Source organism: Nothoprocta perdicaria, unplaced genomic scaffold, assembly GCF_003342845.1.
Source record: "Nothoprocta perdicaria isolate Ctin4 unplaced genomic scaffold, notPer1 scaffold_68, whole genome shotgun sequence".
Classification (NCBI taxonomy): Eukaryota; Metazoa; Chordata; class Aves; order Tinamiformes; family Tinamidae; genus Nothoprocta; species Nothoprocta perdicaria.
In genome coordinates, this window is record NW_020455954.1 from 2,515,015 (window position 1) to 2,534,315 (window position 19,301).

Consider the following 19,301-nt stretch of genomic DNA (forward strand, 5'->3'; position numbering starts at 1 on the left):
CAAAACCCTTCATAATGAAATAGTTTAACTGGTAAAAGTATTTTAAGCACAGAGGAACTGAAGGGCTTTCTGTGACTGCATGAGGGACAAAGACAACATGCTGACACAATCAGAAATTTCCTGGAATTACTAAAGCTGAGGTTACAGAAAAAAAATGTTAAGAAACACATTTTTCACTCTTGTTAAGATGAATTTCTTTTTAGTATAGCAGGATGTCATTTGATAACTTTGAAAGTACACATGGTACAAAACTAAATCCAACTGTACATCTTGTTTGCATGGCAAAGTTGTAATCTCTATGCCTACCTTTTATGTATGGCATTTCCAAACTTCCATAGAACTTGGCAAACTGTTACAAAGAGAAAGAGCTTATTTTCCCGATTTTAAGTTTACAAATTGAAAGAAGTGTTTGCAGGTTTTCTTTAGGAGGTCCTCTTTGCTTTACCTTAAGGAATAACACATTTGACATTTTCACAAGTGTGCTGATGCTCTGGAGGCCAAACCATGTTTTATGGAAATATTACTGTTTATGGGTATGATTTCACATGTTTATTTACCTGCTTCTTCATTATGAAGTGATCAGACTCATAATGTTAAATTTGTGAGTGTGAAGAAGGAGGAATTAAAATTCCTCCAATTACCAGTTACCTCCAATTACCAACCTTACCAACCTTAACCATTCTGTGATTCTGTGAATGGACCATTTACTGTCTAAAGTTAATTTGTGTCTTATATTCAAGGAATACACCTGAGTCTCGTGCTAGGGTAAGAAAGAAGATTTTTAACCTTGGAAAATAGGCAGTGTTAACATCAGTAGTATAGTTGTAGGGACAAGAACCCACTTGATCCTGTCTGAATCCTGCATAATCAGGAAACCAAGTATTTCTGCATTAAAATGTACATGTATATGTATCTCTGGGAGGGTGGAGATGGGCAAGGCTTCAGTAGCCCTCCAGGCCAAGCAGCTGTTGCTGCCTAACTTACCTTGGAGAACAAGAGGAATTTCTCTGAGGATAGTCTTAGAAGCAAAGATCTTCTGCTATTCCAGCTTCTCTTCCTCATAATCTTTGACCCAAGCAAATTGGGACAAGTAAATGACTGCTTTCGCCAGCATTTATAAAGGAAAATAGTATTTGATGCTTTTGGAAAGGCCTTTACTCATCTCTCTGATCCAGCTGAGCCATTTTCTCCAGGTGCTCTTCAAGTAAGCAGTTATATAGCACTGTCTGAACAGGCAAGTTCCTCTCACTGCTTCCTGCCATTTAACACAAGCTGCCTTCCTCTTCCATAAGAAACACCAGCGTGCACCAGTGAGACCTGGGAAGCCCTTACCTCAGGAGCTAATGCAGCCAGTGAGAAGGCACTGCTCTCTCTTGAACGTAGTGGAACAGACAGACTGCTCCTTACACGTAGACCTGAGTAGGCTTCTGCACTTCAGCTTCTTCATCTGTGCACAGCCAAGTGCTGAAGCCTTATATGCTAAGGCCTGTTGGAAGTATTTGCCTCCTTATAGTACTGGTGCATAACTGAGACCATCCTTTTGATTTCTTGTAGTATTCAAAATGCAGTCTCCAGAAAAGGTGAAGAGTGTCTCTGCTCTAAGAAACATATGGTCTGCACACAGCACAGTGGATTGACCATTGTTTACATTTTCACCTGTCTTTCCTCTCAGTTTTCAGAAGCAATCTGTCACTTCATCTTTATTTGGCAGTCACTGGAACATGATCAAAAATAGAAATACAGGAAAGAGAAAATGATGCAGAAGGACAATACACAGATTCCAGATCCAAGACCTGTCAGTTCCCTGCTGCAAATCTTCCTGGTACGGACATACTTGTGAAGCCTTATAACTAAGCAGTAAACCTGCTCAGAATTTAGTAGACATAGCTAGGCAACAAGGATAAACCGCTTAAAATCTATCAGTTGCTGCAACTGGATTCAGTAGCTGATTTCTGAATTGATAACTGCCTCATGAAAGAGTAAGGAGGAAAAGGGATGTCACCATCTTTTTTAGCTGAAATGTCAGTGAGGCCCTGTGCTGAAACAGACTTTGGTCAATCAAGAGAGGTGATTGCCCCTACTCTATTTTCTCCCAAAAGAGCACAAGTTGATCATTAACAGTCAAGCTCCTGAAGCCACTCCACAGTCCTGCCACAGTTTTTTCCCCCTGCATAGTCCTTGTATTTCTTATACTACTGTGGACTAACAGGAAGATGGTCGAGGATCTGAAGAGAAAGCCTTTAACTGTTCTTGCTGTCATTTTGCTGCTCAGCTTAACACAAGCAGGTAAGAAAGACATGATTACTTGTCAAGCGATTGAAGGTTTTACATAGAAGGCTCCAAATTCAATTCTCTAATAATCTGTGTTCCAAGAGATCTCTGCTGCAATCTAGTTAGATGCCAGGAGACAGGGCAGCACGGGAACGGCTCTTCCTCATTCCATGCTTTGATTCCATCAGTGATTTTGTTCTGCTGACTTGCTTTAAAAAAAGTGATTCAAGATTATCCTTAACAGTGAAAAAGTGGGAAAAAGACTACTTGATCTCTAGCATCAGCATTGTCTGCCTTGAATATGGAGGAAATCGAATCTGCAGTAGTCAAAAAGAAATAAACAGAGGCCTCACTTCCATTTCTTTCCTTAATTACGTCATCAATGAAAACTGTTTCTGATCATCACTACAGTTCCACACCACCTACAGCTTCACAGCAGTGCACCTCTACTTACTTTCGTTTATAATATCCATGATTCACAATCCCTTTGCACTATTTCTGGCATGCAACCTGCTTTCACTGAACATGCCCTTTCTAGTTAACTACACTTTTCCTGAACTGAACGCAGAGATCATCTGTTTCTTCTTCCCCTTCAGTTCTCCAGAAGGCCAAAATAGACAACAGTAAGGGACCATCCATCCAACAGAGAAGATCTGAGAGTGAAATCTCACTAATCCCACTTCTTCCAGGAACTATATAGGAAGTATATATATACTGTAAAGTACCTTTTGTGGGAATAGTCAACAATTAGAAAGCTCTTTGTTTGATCTTTTTTTCTTATCTTATTGAATATGCAGATTTGAGACAGCGTCACTTCCTCTAGTCCTGAAAAGGGAAGGGGAATGTATTGTCATTTCAGCAGTAGCTTTTTTTTTTCCGTAAAATATTTTCATACTTTAAACGGACTGTCACTGAATCATTCCATCAGCAACATTCTCATCTTTATTCCTGGATGCACAAATGTCAGTTAGACTTGTACCTTTTATTTAGCCTATCAGAATGCAAATAGAAATATGTTCAATCAATGGTGACTACCTATTGGCAACCTTTTGAGAATAATAGCTCTTCTTTTGAGCTCTTTTAAGAACTTGAGAATTCTTTTGAGAATTTGAGAGCTCTTAACATGCTCAACTGCTGTTCCATGTAGTTGATTTGGAAAAAAAAAATATATATATATATAGTCATTCACTTCTCAGTAAAACAGCTCCCAAACTCAAGGCTGTCATGACATCTGTACTTATCTTCCTCAGCCAGAGTTGGAACTTCCTCAAAGAACATGAACAACTTGATTGGACAAGACATGTTTTCCAGAATCAGTTGATATTATGTTCCTTTACATAATTATATGTATTATATGGATATTCTCTTAATAGAATTCAAATGGCTATCTTCATCTTCCCAGGGAATTAAAATGGACTTTCTTTTGTTCCTCCTCATTGCACAGACAAGCTGGTTATACTTCTTGATCCCCTCTCATTACAGGGAATACAGACAAAGCCTCAGATCTCTGCAGTGACTTCCAGAGAGCAAATTTCCTGCGGGGCAGTAAACTTAGGGTCCGGTTTCTTCTATTCTCCTCCTCCAGACCCAGCTGTGGGGAGCTGATTTTCGCTGATGATGATATTAGAAACTCCAGTTTCAATAGCAGCCTGGAAACAAAGATCATAATCCATGGCTTCAGGTGAGAGAAAGAAGAGCCTTATGGCTAAGTTTACACTAATAAATTGAACACTGCATGGAGTTCTCATGGACACAGAGTGGGGCTAGCATGGAAAATCCCTGTCCACACGACCCTTTTAGTTTCCCTAGCAAAGTGGTTGTGGCCAAAGTGCCTGCTAAGAACAATGTCTCCAGCCCCTGAACTGTTCAGCTCTTGAACCATACCAGGGACTTTTCTGGGAGAGTACTGATGGGTGAGGACCAGAAGCATGGAAAATCCTGCTAACTATTCTTATTCCAGCATATTTGCACTTATAGACAGTGTCCCACAATTTGTGACCAATTGCATATCTGGTGTGCGTTTTACATTTTCTGTGTCTTAAACAAAGTGTAGAAATTATTCCTTTCTTCCTTTCAAATTCTTCTCTCTCTTCATCCCTTTTATTATTATTATTATTATTATTATTATTATTATTTAAGTCTTTTCCTCAAGATTCTGTTTTCTTTCAATTGTTTCCTTGCAACTCAGGTACTGACCCATCAGTACTTCAGATTAGTCAGCCTGGCAACTTCTAGTCTTGAAAATATGCAGATTTGAGCCATTTTTTAAAAAGCTATCAAGCTTATTCTACTGTGCCATTTTCCAACCAGCTTTTGAATGTATAACATGACTTGTTTTGATGTGCAGAAGCCTCAGTGAAGAGCGCACAGAAACCCATAATGAAACCACCCAAAGCGTTACAGGAGTTTTTTAGAAAAAACAGCTCTTCCCCTCATTTGACATAGCACTCTTCCCGCCAACCCAACGTTAAAGTAAACGGGCAGGTTACAGCCTCCTCAATTTTCTTGATATTCTGTATAGGTAGAGCTATTTCTTTTGTCTTCTAAAGAGGAGGAAACATAGCAGTGAGAGACTAGGTAATTTGACCAAGGTCTTCCTGCTGGTTGCTTACAAAAACAGGGCTCAGGTGTTTCTTGTCAGGTCACTTTCCCCAAAGCAAAAAGCCAGTGGAGGTTTATTGAGGCACAACAGAGACCAAGATTTCAGTTTGAACCCTGCAAATGTTAGTCTCACTCATTAAAATATCTAGCTCCTTTCTGAATTAAGCTGGGCTGGGAAGAGTTTTTTATTAGACCGTAGCAAAGAAATGCCAAGTGTGGCTGCCTTGCAATGGCAAAAAACTTTCTTGAGCAAGCTGGAAACCCCTTTTCAGACCCGAGAAACTCCAGCACCACTTAATAGCACATTGGAAGATGCCTAACAAACTTGTTTCTGATGACTTGTTAGGGCTTTGGGTACCAAACCATCCTGGATTGAAGGGCTTGTCCGTGCCATACTACACTCAAGGCAGGCCAACGTGATTGCAGTGGACTGGGTTTATGGGTCTACAGGAACCTACCCCTCTGCAGTGGAAAATGTCACCCAGCTGGCCCTCTCCATCTCACACTTCATCAGCAAGCTGCTGGTAAGCTACTCTGCGTTTCTAGTGGTGGAGGAACATGGACAGAAATCATCATCCAGGAAAACAACCTCAGAGAGTTGCTCCCAACCTACTGTTCTCAGGAGCTGGTCAAGCAGACTCTTTATTCCCACCCTAAAGATTTTTTTCCTCCTTCTTTCTCAGCCAGACTTGAGCATGCCACTGTTCTTCTTCTTCAGTTTTGACTCTTTGACAGCATTTCAGTTGTCAGCTACCCTTACAATCCCAGGACAAACCTGAAGGATTCCTTGGGTTATTGCAGGCCTGTGTTTAACTGGACAGATCTTCTTCCAAGATATTTTGTCTAAGGAGCTGAAATGGGTGGGATTTGAGGCTATTTTATATTTTTGGAGCTCCAGATACATTCTCTAGTGACAGGAAAATACTGTATGTGTCCCAGTTTGTTCATGTAAAGCACAGCTGAACAACAATTAAGCAATGAGGATGATGCATCATAAAATTTACCAGACACACATAAATTCTCCATGTGACATTTTCACTGCAGACCAAGGCTTCACAATTCCTGGGTATGCACCACATTGTGCAACAGCACACCTAGACATAGATATATGGCAACTCTTGGAGCAGCTGTGTCTGACAGACCTGGTTAGGGTTAGTTTTGCATCTGTGGACCCCCCAAAAATGCTCAGAAAAGCAGTAATGGCAATATCCATAATTTCCAAATCTCTTTGATTCTCTACTATATACATCAAGAGCAATGCATCAAAGACTTATGGAGCTCTTGGGTGAACTGGGATGAACTATTTCAACAGTCTGCTACAGAAACACTAAACTGTATTATCATCAATCTGCAGGCCCTGGGAGTCTCAGGGACATCCATCCACATTATTGGGGTGAGCCTCGGTGCACATGTCGGGGGTCTGGTGGGCCACTTCCATGGTGGTCAGCTGGGACGGATAACAGGTATTGTAAAACTGGGTTTTGGGTCCTCACCTGCTGTTTAAGGGAGAGCAGAAAAGATCAGGGAAGGGGATATCTCCATAGCCATCCTATAACTGCATAAGGCCTCATTAAGTGCAAATTTATGGGCTGCGTCGTATCTTCAGAAGAGCCTGGCAATGTCTTTACAGCTGCCATTATTCCCCCATCCAATGTCAAAACAATGTATGTATTTGCAAAAGGGTCCTTCTGCCTCTGATCCACCCTTAAAGTGCTGCCAGCTTCCAAGAGTACTAGACTGCAATGATCAACTAGCCCTGGAGACTAATGAAACCTCATACCCACAGGCCTTGCTTCTACTGTTTAGCACATATGACCTCTGTGGTTCTTAAGATTAAAGTTGACAATGTATGTCATTGTGGGAGAGTGGCAAGAGAAGGCTCCTCCCCAGGGAAAGGTGAGCTGGAAAGCAGAGGTGACAGCAAGGCAGGCAGGGTTAGTGGCTCCACTGACAAGGGACGTGGTCCTATAGTACCTGGGCAGGTTCTGGTGACTGATACCAGGGTCAACCACAATGCAGTGGGCACCAGGCCAGTCTATAGTGATAAGGCAAGTCCAAAATCAAGCGGGAAGTCAGGAAGCCAAGGGCAGGATGAGGAAGGCACAAGTTTGGGCATGACATCCCTCGAGCACAGCTCAGGTAAGGGCCAAGGGCCTGAGCCAATAAGTGTGAGTGCAGTGGGAGGACAGGGAGGCAACTAGGCAATTTTTATAGCCAGCTGTACCATATTGGAGCTGACCTTGATCACAGACAGCCTCATGTTCTGGGTGTGAGGAAGAGGCTGCAGTTGGGTGACTATAGAGGAAAATGGCTACAGGCTGATCATGGCATTTAGAGCTTCTGGGTGCCCTCAGAGCCTTGTCAACCTTTGGGCTTGGGCCATGTATAGACATGGGTGGGTAGGTGGGAATGGATCTTGGGAGGTCTCTAGACCAAACCCTCAATTAAAGCTGACTTCCAAGTCAGAGAAGGTTGCTGAGCACCTACTCAAGTTCCAAGGATCCCCAGCAATGGAGATGTTTTTGGATGGACAGCAAAAAGCCACAAAGAAGAGACAGACACAAAGGCACTAAAAGACTGAACACAGTTCTCAGAGCTGCCTCACAGACATATCCTTAGTAAGGGTCTCACAGCACACTCAGCAGGGCAGAACACAGAAACATTGGCTTGGCCTTCACACATCACAGCTACCCACACTGTGTGAAACAGACATTTCTTACCAGGAGACAAGTTTCATGACAGACTACTCTTTAAGCTGTGAATGAAAGTATTTATTAGGAGAGGCTTTGGACAATCGTACTTCTGCACCAGTGTTTTGTGATCAGCAACGTCTTCAGATCAGCTGAAGAGACTCTTCCAAAGGAAAACATGGTAATTAACCTAAAAGTCAGAGACTCTTTATGTTTTCTACATGTAATAAAAAAGCTGTAGGTTCATTTATTCCCTTCTTTTTCAGCTCTGCCACAAGACAATCATATTCTGTGCGCCTGATTGCCTTATGATTTCAAATGTACACTGAACTTTGCAGGCTGCAGTTGAGATTTTGGAGTTTAAGACAGGTGAAATCAGAGCCAGGATATCTGTCTGATCTCATTCCCTGCCCCACTGCTACTCCACATCCATGCAAGAACACACATATAGAGTAATGTTATCCCAGAGCTATAACTTTTTTAAGTATTTTCAGTCACCTAAAAGGAACTCACAGTACAAATATTATTATGAAATGAGCTTCTTTAACTCAAGTTTGTTTCTGTAGATACCTCCTTTTGCAGGAAGCCAAATGGTAGAGAAATTGGAATGGATGGCTCATACACAAAACTGATGAAGAGCAATTTGTTTCAGTTCTTGCGGAGGAAATGACAAACCCTGAAGGAATTCAGCTTCATAGAGAGTTATGGCTTCAGTGAATAGCTTTCTGAGCTGGTGAGGATGGATAGAGTTCGTGCAGCTTGTGCTTGGAGGAGGTAGGGATCGAAAATTGTTGGACTTCGAGCTCCCACTAGTAGTGCTAGAACTAATTGCTGCTAATCTTAAACACCATCCTCAGGAATAGCTTCTAGCTATACTGAACAGCATTTCAGTCTCTTAAAGCATTTAGCTAACACTTGATCTGCAGAAGAAGACAGGGAACTTCCTGGGGTTTTGTATGTATAAAGATAAAAAGAAATGGAAGAAAGGGGGAAAAAAGGAGTAAATCCTTCTTCTCATTAGCTTTTAGTTTGAGGTAATTGGAAAGCCTTCTTTTTTTTCCCCTTCTCCTCCTTCCCCCTTCACATGTGAGTTTGTATTTTGTTGATATACCTTCTCCATAGAGAACTAATGGGACAGAGCCCAAGACAGTAAATCTCGACAGCTTTGAGGCTAAGTGGTATGTAGATGTAGAGGACAGCTGCTTTACAAACTATTGTTCTTGGCTGGGGAGTAAAGACGTCTTATGAGATGAATGGGCAAGGTTAAGCCTCAGCTGAAATAAGAAACTAGTCTTTAACTTGTTCCTGGGTACCACCAAGGAGAATTTTCTTTACGCCTTTGACTCCCCAAATTCCTAGAGGCGAGAATGCAGATGGCTGTTTGAGAAACAGGTTGTGTTTGGGAGGAGAGGCCTCAGAAGCCCCTTTGTTTTAAGGATGCTTGATAGGTATCAAACCTTTTTATAATTTAGTTTGGTTAATGCTTGGATGCTGTCTACCTTATCTTCCTCATAGCCTTCAGTGACATTTTTCTGACTCCACAGCTAATACACATGATAGTACAAATAGGGAAGGTTTTACAAGTGGTTCTCTTTCATTGCAAGTCCAAAGGACACCAAACAGCCTATATAAACCTCAAATTTGCAAAGATTAAGTTAAAAGTAGATCAGACATAAGTGAATGTAGAGGTTTATATAGGCTGTTTGGTAAAGAACTGCTACATAAGGACTGGTGTCCAGGAGTAGTAGAGGACAAGGTAAGGAAACTGTAGTGAAACTTAGCGGGGAGAGAGAACATTCTGGAGCATAATCAGTGTAAAACTGATTGGGAATAACTAGGAATATCTTATCATTTCTGCCTCGCAACTTCTTAAATGTTTGGATAAATAAACAGTTTAGAAACAACGAAGAGAAGATCTGAAGAACATTGATTGAGATGGTGGTTTGATTTTTTTACAGGCCTGGATCCTGCAGGCCCTAGGTATACGCAAGCCAGCCCTGAAGAACGCTTGGATCCTGGGGATGCCCTCTTTGTAGAAGCCATTCATACGGATGCTGACAGTAGGCTGGTTTCTGTCCTCTTCAGACTGTGCTTCGGTTCCTTCTGCCACCTTTATTGCTAAGGACTGTGTCGGTCATTGTCCCCTTTAGACCAGATGACCATGAGGTCAGCTCAATTTTGAAGATGTCTAGTAATTAGATAGACTTTTAATTAAACAGATAAAATAAGGGCACCTATATTTACCCCAGAGCACTTCACTGCAACAGAAATGGAAACTTCTCTGCTGTAGTCACAGGGCAATCCCGCAGCAAATATTTCTTCCTCAGTCCTGCTGCACTACAGGAGTTTCCGCTAGTTCTGCTGGTGTGGCCCCTATGTTCCTACAAGGAATTTATATGCCCATTCTCCCTCTGCTTTTTCCTCCCTACTGTCAGAGAGGTATTAGTAGGAATGCCCATGGAAAGAACAACAGCGTCAAACCCATAGTTTGTGGAACAACAGAGTAACTTTTCCAAAGCACCTAGGGTTAGTCAGTATAGATAGAACATGTCTGAGGAATTGCCTTTCACACGTATACCTGGAGAGCACAATACTCTCTAACAACATAACTCAATCATAGCTCATAATCTCCCATTAGGGTTGTACAGAATCGTAGAATCATTAAGTTTGGAAAAGACTTTCAAGATCCTTACGTCCAACCATAAACCCATCACTGCCATGCCTGCTAAACCCTGTCCCTAAATGCCTCATCTACACATTTCTTGAACACTGCCAGGGATGGTAACTCCACCATTTCCCTGGGCAGCCTGTTCCAATCTTGACTACTTTTTCCTGTCATCACATAGGTTCTTATTTTACAGAATCAGGAAACTGAGTCATAGACATGATGATTTAGTCGAAGGTGCCAGTCATTTTGATGGCAGGGTGAGGAGTAGAAGACTTGTTGGCACTTTCTGCTCCATGCAGCAGAGCCCGGAGATGGCACTATGTGTATAATGCAGGCATGTAGGAAGGGAAGAGAAATCTGTTCTGGTTGTGTGGAAAACAACAACAACAACAACAACAACAACAACAACAACAACAAGTCACGAGGGGTTGGCTGGATCCAATATTAGCATGGCTAATGTTCAACCCAGTTACGAGGGCATGTGAAAAACATGTAGAGTATAGCCTGAGACAACAGCAGGAATAAGAATAAAGCAGAACTTCACCTCCTTTTAGATTTCGGGATTCGGATACCTGTAGGCCACATCGATTATTTCGTCAATGGAGGCAAAGACCAGCCCGGATGCCCCCGATTCATCTCTGCAGGTGAGAACACTCTGTGGCAAAATGAAGGGCTTTCGTGACCTCCTAGCAGCCTGTGAAAATGCTGCTTAACAACTAGCTCCCACTACAGTCAAGGCAGGCATCAAAATGGGATAACATACTTGGAAAGACACATGGCAACAGAGCTTCATGGATCCTATTTCCTTACAGAAATACAACAAGCAGCTGGAACAAAAAGAACAGACAAGTCACGTCTCTTAGCAATACTGCTGGCAATGGATGTGATTTTGGTGACATGCCTGTATGAGCCAAAAACCTAGCATCCGTAGACTTGTAACAACAAGGAAAACATTTTTGTTGGAAAGGCAGTCCTGTGCTACCGGCAAAAGCTCATTTTTGTTTTCATGCTGCAAGCTGTTTCCATATTTATACAGTTACTGCCTTCTCCTTCTAGAGAACAAGAATTTACACAGTAAATAATGTGGGTGAATACTCAAACACCTTCTGGACGATCTGTCTCCACTGAGGGTGGTGGGGGACGCCTAGGTCAGGCTGCATCCCACAGCAGGGTCACAGTGCAAGTGAGAGCCAGGGTTATCACGCTCTGTCATAGAGAGCCTGGGCCCATATTGATGGCAGGCTCACAGGGGCAAGGCAGCCCTCTGCCTCCCCTATTCTGCATCACTCTGCTAGTGTAGGAGGAGGGTTTCCAAGTTCCTGCATGACTTCCCTTGCAGAAGTATGTAAGCTTTTAGTCACAGAGGTACTCTGCAAAAACATGACTTGATGAGAAAGTTGCTGCAGAAACAGCAGCAGTGTTCCTTGACCAGAGGTTTGTTAGAGACATACAGAAAGACTAAAGCAGCCTGCTCATGATGGCTTTTCCCTGGATATATTTTTATTACAGGCTACAAGTATCTGATCTGTGATCACATGAGGGCAGTACATCTCTATGTCAGTGCCTTGAAACATTCCTGTCCTATCGTGGCATTCCCTTGCACAAGTCATCAAGACTTTTTAAATGGACAATGCCTGGATTGTGTGGACCCCTTCATGGTCTCTTGTCCTCGAATAGGTATGGTACCAGCATAAGACCTTCATGGGGCAGGGGACAATCCATTTCTGAGAAGGTCTCAGTGCAGAGCTGCACAGCATAGCACATGGCTCAGGTTTCTTGTAGCAGTTTGGTTACCATTTCTTTGAGGATGACAAGAAACTGTTCTGTTTCCAGGCTTCCAGGGAAAGCCTAAAAGGTTATATACTACTTGAGACAGAATACTAATGCCTTGAACATTTCCGGTCTTTAAATGTTTCATAGAGTCCCAAAATAAGTCGAAAAAGTCCCCAGAATCACCAGTTTAACAAGCGGATGATTAGCTAAAAAAAAAATCAGTCTTGTTTAGAGAATTATCTGGAATTTTCAGGCCAAGCCTTATTCCCATTCTTCTGCAAACCACTCACTGTTGCTATCTCAATTCCTTTTCACAAAGCACTTGCCATGACACCCCAAGGATGGCTGTCCCAAAAGCCTGGAAGTGCCGTCTTGTGCTGCCATTTGGCAGTTGTCAGCAGAGAAATATAAGGAGTGGTTGATCGTATTTCTTGTCCAGATCATTCATGTTTGTCCCTTCACCTGAACTTGCTTTTTATTTCCTCCTGTAGGTCTGCTGGAGCAGGCAGGGGTTAACATGAGGAAGCTGCCCAAGGAAGTGAAGGTTTATTTAATGACCAGTTCCTCAGCCCCATTCTGTGGTAAGTATCAAAGAGAGGCCATAGGAAGGCTGGAGGCCTTGGGCTGGTCCATTCTGCAGTACTTGCTCTCACTTCTTTGTCCTTTACCTTTTACTTAGTCCATCATAGCCTGGTTGAGTTCCACTTGCAGAAGAGAAGAAATACAGTCACAAACCTTGAGATCACTTTCTGCAGCAACAGCACAAAGGACACCGCAAAAATCACGATGTGAGTGCGTCTTTCTGGCCTTGTTTTCCAGCTCCACATGTTTATCCCAGTCCAGGAAAAGCACAGTGGTAACACACTGCCCTTAATGCAATCACTGTGTGGCAAACCATGTTTTGTTCCTCGAGTTCCTTCACGTTTACCTTAAATGCTCTCATAATCAGGCATGTGCTTCCATTGCTCAGTAATCTTGGCTAGGTCCATCTGTGCACAGAACAGTGGGTGTACTCTGGGATACCTAAATTTGCCTAGTATTTTTTGTGATTAAAATGGTTCCTTTCCACACCAGAGTCCAGTGCCAATTCAAATCACCATCACTGTGAGATAGTTATTCATCCTACTTAGACAATCTTGGATGGCTACAGCAAGCTCCCATCCACTCAAGATTTCAGCTGGACAGACTCGGTGATTCAGATGTTTTTTCTCTATGCTTGTAAGGGCAGCTGTTGCAAAGTCACAAGGATGCCACAGAATAACAGAACAGTTGAAAGAGATCTCTGGAGATTATCAGTTCAAAACCCCTGCTCAAGCAAAGTCATGTGCGGTGGCTTGTTGCCTCTACAGTAACTCACCAAAACTCCCAAGCTCCCATTGTCCGCGAAAAAAAATCCAGTGGGCAGGAGAACAAGACCACATATGTGGACTGTCAGATCTCTTTTGAAACCACCACTCACTTCCAGACAGTATGTGAACTAAAAGACCAGACCCAGCATGTCGATGATGTTTCCTTCCACGCTTGCATAACTGGGGATCTTCCTACCACAGAGAAGTTCCCCAGAAGTCTTCCTCCTACACCTTCCTGGCCACTGTGGCCACTCAGGAGCCACAGTGCAGACTTGCAGCCTGTCTCTACTGCTAACTGCTTCAGAAAAGCAGGTTGACTCTCTGCTGAGGACTCCAGTCAGCTCTCATAAGACCACTGGGGCTCCAGCACTGGCTCCCACCCAGGCCTTACTGCTAAGGCAAAAGATTGTGACCTGAAACTCATAGCTGCATTGATTTAGTCCTTGGTACCAGGAGGTAGAGATGAGATGTGGAGAAGGGGAAACTTGCTCCAGGCTGCTCTCCCACCATACTTTACCATGGATTTCCAGTCTACCATTGCTACTTGGAGTTTAAACTCCAGCCTTATGGAGGCAAATCTAACCCCTCTGCAAGGCAAAGACATGTCCAGAAGCTCTGGAAACCTGAAGGCCAAATACACCTTTCTGAAGATACAGGAGGGAGGAAACATGAAAAAAATCCATGATTTGCTCAGATGAAGCCCTTCCTTCTGCCATTTTCAGGCACATGATGTTTGAGGTGTCCAACAGGAGGCATATGAGCTCTGGAGAGAAAGGCTGCCCGGGGAAGTGAACAGGTGGGCAACGCCAAGGCTTTACTGTACCAGGATGCTTTAATGTGACAGCAGAGTTAGAGGAGGGTAACCTGACCAGAAGACACCCTTTGCTTAGGACAAGAGCAAACCTATCTGCTTCATTTAAGCCTCCCTCCTAAACATCATCAGACTAAAGAATTAAGGCACCGTACATTGAGACAACCCTTCTAATTCACATTATAGCTAACAGCAAAGAAACTTTCCAGGAGAGGCCAAATCATTCAATGCAATTGAGCATACACTGTCAGACAGGCATTTAAATATATCTTCTTACATTGTGATTTAGGTGCTGATTAATCACTGATATCACTTCAGCAGATCTGACTCGCAATTCAGCCTGCAGCTCCCAGGAATTGCACAGGGACTTGGGAACATTCATCTCATACCTTCACCTGGTGACTTGCACGGTTGTCCCCTGCCTCGCTGCCATCCTCTCTTTTCTCCAACACCACTTTTGTCTCATTCCTTGGGAGGTCAATACCCCACACAGGCTGTTCTGAGTCCCACGAGACAGGTTCCCAGGCCCCAGAGCTGCCACGGGACTGACAGAGCAGGTAATTTATTACATGGCACATTTCTCCACTGCAAGACAGTTTTGTCCCCCATATCCAAGAAAACATATTTCTGAAGGTCTGTTCAGTTAGCCAGAGTCCTACATCCAAATATTTTGTAGATTTGGACCAAATGTTAATCTTAGGAACAAATTTCATCAACCCACTTAACCTTATTATGCCCCTCCATTCTCAAGTAGGACTGGATCCTGCTGATGGAGACATGCATATGAGAAAGCTCCTCAGTTTTACATTCATTGCCCATTATTCACCTTTATAGACACAATTTGATGTTACCTATTTCTGGTAACTCCAAGGCAGACACAGTCACATGTACTGTCCATGACCTACCAGTGCAGTCTAAGGAAGGTCTGGTTGCTATCGTTTGGGTTAGTCCCTCTGGCCTAGAAGGACTTTGAATCCAGCCCCTAGCCTGCTCCCTGAGGCAGTTGTAGCTAGCGGAATTGTAGCCTGTTTTAGACCCTTTTCTCCTTTATTCCCTTTCCTTACTATCCAATTCCTGATAACAAGCAAAGTCAGCCAGGCACGCTGGGGACTGCACTAAGCTATTCTTCACAAGCACAGGGAAAGTGATGTTCCTGTGTAACACCAGGCTCCTGGAAATGCCCAATGAACAGCCGTAAGAAGTCCAACAGGATGCACTGCACTTAAGGGAAGGAAGCAGTTGACCTAGGTAAAACAGCTGGGCAGTGCTGCTGTGAAGGTCTTCCACTTGTCTCTGAGTATTACCTGCATACTCCACATCTGGCACTGCTCAGTCCATGAGAAGGGTATAGGGACAGACAAAGGTCCATCTCTATAAGGATCAACATGGTCCAGGGGGGTTGGACTAGATGATCTCTTGAGGCTTCTTCTAACCTCAACCATTCTGTGATTCTGTGAAAAGCAAATGCCTCAATAACAGTATAAAAAGGCAATATAAAGATGTAAACATGTAGCAATACTCCCCCCCAAGTATTTTCCCAATGTCTAAATAATTACATCTGAGAATTTCTGAGCCAAAGGTGAAATCTTGGTCTTTAATAACTACCATTGGCTTTTATCTTCCATGAGCTTGTCCAGCACCCTCCCTTGAGCTCACTTAAGCTTTTTAGCCTGCAACATCCTCCAGTCAAGATTTTTATGGCTTTAATGGAACGGTACCTCGTGCAGTGTGCCTACCAGTTTTAACTTGATGCTTGTTAGCTTCCTATGATGACCTCCAGTTCATGTACTGAAAGAAATGCCAAACAATCAATCCCTATCTACCGGAATCATAAATGCTGCACATATCTACCACTTACCTCTCTATAGCAAACTGGGCAGTGTTGCAATCTATAGACAATAGCAGGTAGAGCTGTTGTAATTGTGTGACAGAAGAAATGATGTTTTTATGCAAACATTCCTGACTACAGAGATGAAACAAGCAGAGGGGAGCAGAAAGAACATATTAGCTCTCATAATCTCATGCAATGAGAATTTGACAGCTGAGCCTTCTCACTGGTGTTGTTATGTGAGGAGTTCACATTAAGATCTACTGGTTCCTCCAGGCTTCTAACAAAACTGAACCCCGCTGTCTTCATGGACTGCCTCTGCGGTTTGACTAGATGCTCTCCCTCACCACTCTCATTGTGCCTTGCAGACAGAAGCAGCAGAGCATAGGCAAGCGGCTTCTGGCCCACCGACTTCCCTTCTGCCAGATAAACAATGTGACGCTGAAGTATCTCCCCAGGGATCGATTTTGGAAGAAGGATGAGTCATCCATCACTGGCAAGTTCTGCACAGCCTCGCTGCCTCTCGCTAGCAAGTAAGCCACAGAAATATCTCTCAGGGATGCACTGCCCCTATGGGAACAGCTTATGACTTGAACAAATGCATGCTCACATCTGCTTAGATAAACGTGTAACGGGGTCTCTCCCATCCCTTCTGTGTCCCTATGTAAATCATTTCCTACCTATGAGAGAGAAAAACTGCTGAGGTTAGGGGTTTTCTTCAATTCTTCACGCAGGATAAAAAGTGTTGTGCCAGGGAAGGAAAATAACTGTCATTCACACCTTAAATACACCGAAGTCATGGACCATGACGAAAACTTATCCAGCTAGGAATTATTCTTTTGCCCTTGCTTGCTCTCTGCTTCTTTACCCTGACTACAATGGGATCCATTTTGAGACATGCCAGGCACGCGTTTTTCAGGAAGAGACAGCAGAAGACACATTTCTTATGCTGCACAGGTTTATAAAGCACTGAGCCTAAGACAACCATTTTGACATTGTCTGGACCAGACACTGCAGAGAACTTTCCTTCGGCCATAATTAATTTCTCCAGGGTAGAAGCAGGCGAGTCCTTCTAACCTTGAGAGAGGTAATGGTCTTCTCCATAATACAATATTTTTTGCCATTAGCGTTGCAGGCTCAGAGTCCTTGCGAGCAGGGCAAAATAGCTGCATCTATACTGACATATTAAGCTCTGATTATCCAAATTGCTGGTGAGCTAATTCTTATCCCATCTCTGAGCTGAAGCAAACTAGTGGGCATTCAATGCCCAAATTCAATGTAGGGAAAGGCAGAAGCAGAAGGGGGTCTGCCTAACATTCAAATTCTGTCTCCACAAGCAATGAGGACACTCAAGCACAAGGAAGTCAAAATGTAGCCAGGAGGAGCCCAGACAGGGATAGGTGTTTCTAAATAAATACAAGACATTCCACTGAGCATAAAGATTATTCCTTACTAGCTTTTTCTGCAGCACAAAGCACTCCAAAGATGAGATGTAAGTGCATGGCATTATTCCACTTACAAATGGGACAACATGACAGACTGCCCCGAGTGTGTGCTAACCTGCATCCCTGGAGGAACTTAGGAACCCATGTTCACAGCTGCTCTCGTCTCTTAAAACCAGGAATGCTCAGAGCAAGAAAGATGCTCTTGGGAGGTGAGGATGGAAGAGTGAGGGGCACCCTCAGAAGCAGCCCAAGGTCCATCAGCAGCTTCACTGCTTCTGAGTTAGGATAGCAACCTCTGCCTGCTCAAACCTGGCTCAAACAGCCTGACTTCCCTGTGTTCCTCCCACAGCAGGACCGTGTTCTGCCTGCCCTGGAACCTCACCCTCCCCAGCAACACAGCCATCTCCTTTGAGGTGCCCGCTGCCTGTGCCTAGCACTGCCTGCCGAGCGTGCAAGCGTACCCAAAACGGAAAGGAATATGAAACCTGGTGCTCCTCTCTGCTCATGGACAATACTTGGACCATAAGGGATTGAAATGGTTGGCTTTTTCCCCCCTCCTCCCTGCACTAGGAACGGATTGTTCTGGAAAAGTAGCACGAGGTATGTTAACAAAGGCAAGATGTATTCATTGCAACGAGCTGTCCCAGCTAAAAGGGTGGTCTGAGACTTCTGTCTCACCGATTCTGTTCCCAGCTCTGAAAGCAACTCTGGCAAGCCAATTCTCAATGTTTGTATTAGAAAGAAAAAACTGAGATAAATGTCACTCCTCATACACAGAGTGCTGGGATGATTCATTTGTGCTTTATTAAATGATCTTCCAATGGTTAAAGGTGCAAAGTATTATTTTGCTCAGCATGGGGGAACTGTTGTGGTTAGTGAGCCTCCCCAATGCAAAACTCACTAGTCCCACCTACAAGATACTTTCACAGTAAAAACATATTGATTTCATGATGATTTCATGATAGTACTCTGGCCAAGTAATCAGAATAGAGCCCACTCCCACACAGGACTGGAGCAGCTCTTCTGGCTGCAGTCTTGTTATTTCGAGACTCATACGCAGTGAAACAGATGCCAGGAGCACAGTAACATGCTTACACCCACCTTGCATTGCTTTGAACAACTGCCCAAAACAGAAGGTAATACGAAGGGAAAAGAGCATCCTGGCTGCAGGGCCATCAAACATAGTCCCAGGAACTCTGCATAGCCCCTCAGACCTGGAAGAATTTGGAAGGAGCTGGCCAGAAGACTACCATGTAAGGGATGCTCTGACACACAGAGACAGCTCTCACTCATCCACCCGTTTTCCATTCTCCATCTTCCCACCACCTAGATGTATTTTCAAATCAAAGGAGACAGTTCTCCCATTACTTTTGGCCACAAAATACATCTTCTGTAGACCACCTTCTCTGGATCCCTGGATTAGCTTCACTGGGTGATCCAAAAGTGCACAAGGAACACTATGGTCAGGAGAGTGGGGTTTGCTAAAGGCACTTCTGCCTTAGGAAAGCCTTAAGTTCAGGTCCCTCCTGCCTAAACCTGCCCCCAACTTCTTGTATCAGCAGAACACAGAAATATAATCCCAGTGCTTCCCCTTTCTTACTGCAAATGAGTGAACTCAACCCATCTGTCATCTGCTTCAGAAACTGTAATTTCATTACTAAGTGGTGTTTATCCTGTATGAGAAGAGTCTATAGAAAGATTCTATGGAGGTCTATGGAAAAGGAATTTCAGGTCTGATTAGAGCAGATGCCCATGGTGATACATTCCACCAAATCTCTACCTAAAGCTCTATCATCACACATCTGTTACCAAAGCCTTCAGCCACCCCACTGTCCACTGTCCTTTCCCCATGCCTTGAGAACACC

The 19,301-nt window shown here is 43.5% G+C and overlaps 1 protein-coding gene across 1 annotated transcript; it reads left to right on the forward strand.

The window, feature by feature from the left end:
- Positions 1-2,159: 2,159 nt before the first annotated feature.
- On the forward strand, positions 2,160-18,238 carry PLA1A (phospholipase A1 member A). Its single transcript, XM_026050387.1, has 11 exons — positions 2,160-2,286; positions 3,754-3,952; positions 5,219-5,396; positions 6,227-6,335; positions 9,521-9,622; positions 10,785-10,874; positions 11,740-11,907; positions 12,495-12,584; positions 12,683-12,791; positions 16,360-16,524; positions 17,786-18,238. Exons 1-11 carry the CDS (start codon positions 2,214-2,216, stop codon positions 17,868-17,870), a joined length of 1,368 nt encoding a protein of 455 aa, XP_025906172.1. The 5' UTR covers positions 2,160-2,213; the 3' UTR covers positions 17,871-18,238.
- Positions 18,239-19,301: the final 1,063 nt, after the last annotated feature.

Excerpts from the sequence above, each read along its gene's own strand:
- PLA1A (XM_026050387.1), top strand. The coding sequence starts at position 2,214 with ATGGTCGAGGATCTGAAGAGAAAGCCTTTAACTGTTCTTGCTGTCATT. Across the intron at positions 9,623-10,784 it reads CATTCATACGGATGCTGACA|ATTTCGGGATTCGGATACCT; the intron begins GTAGGCTGGTTT and ends ACCTCCTTTTAG. Across the intron at positions 12,792-16,359 it reads GACACCGCAAAAATCACGAT|ACAGAAGCAGCAGAGCATAG; the intron begins GTGAGTGCGTCT and ends TGTGCCTTGCAG.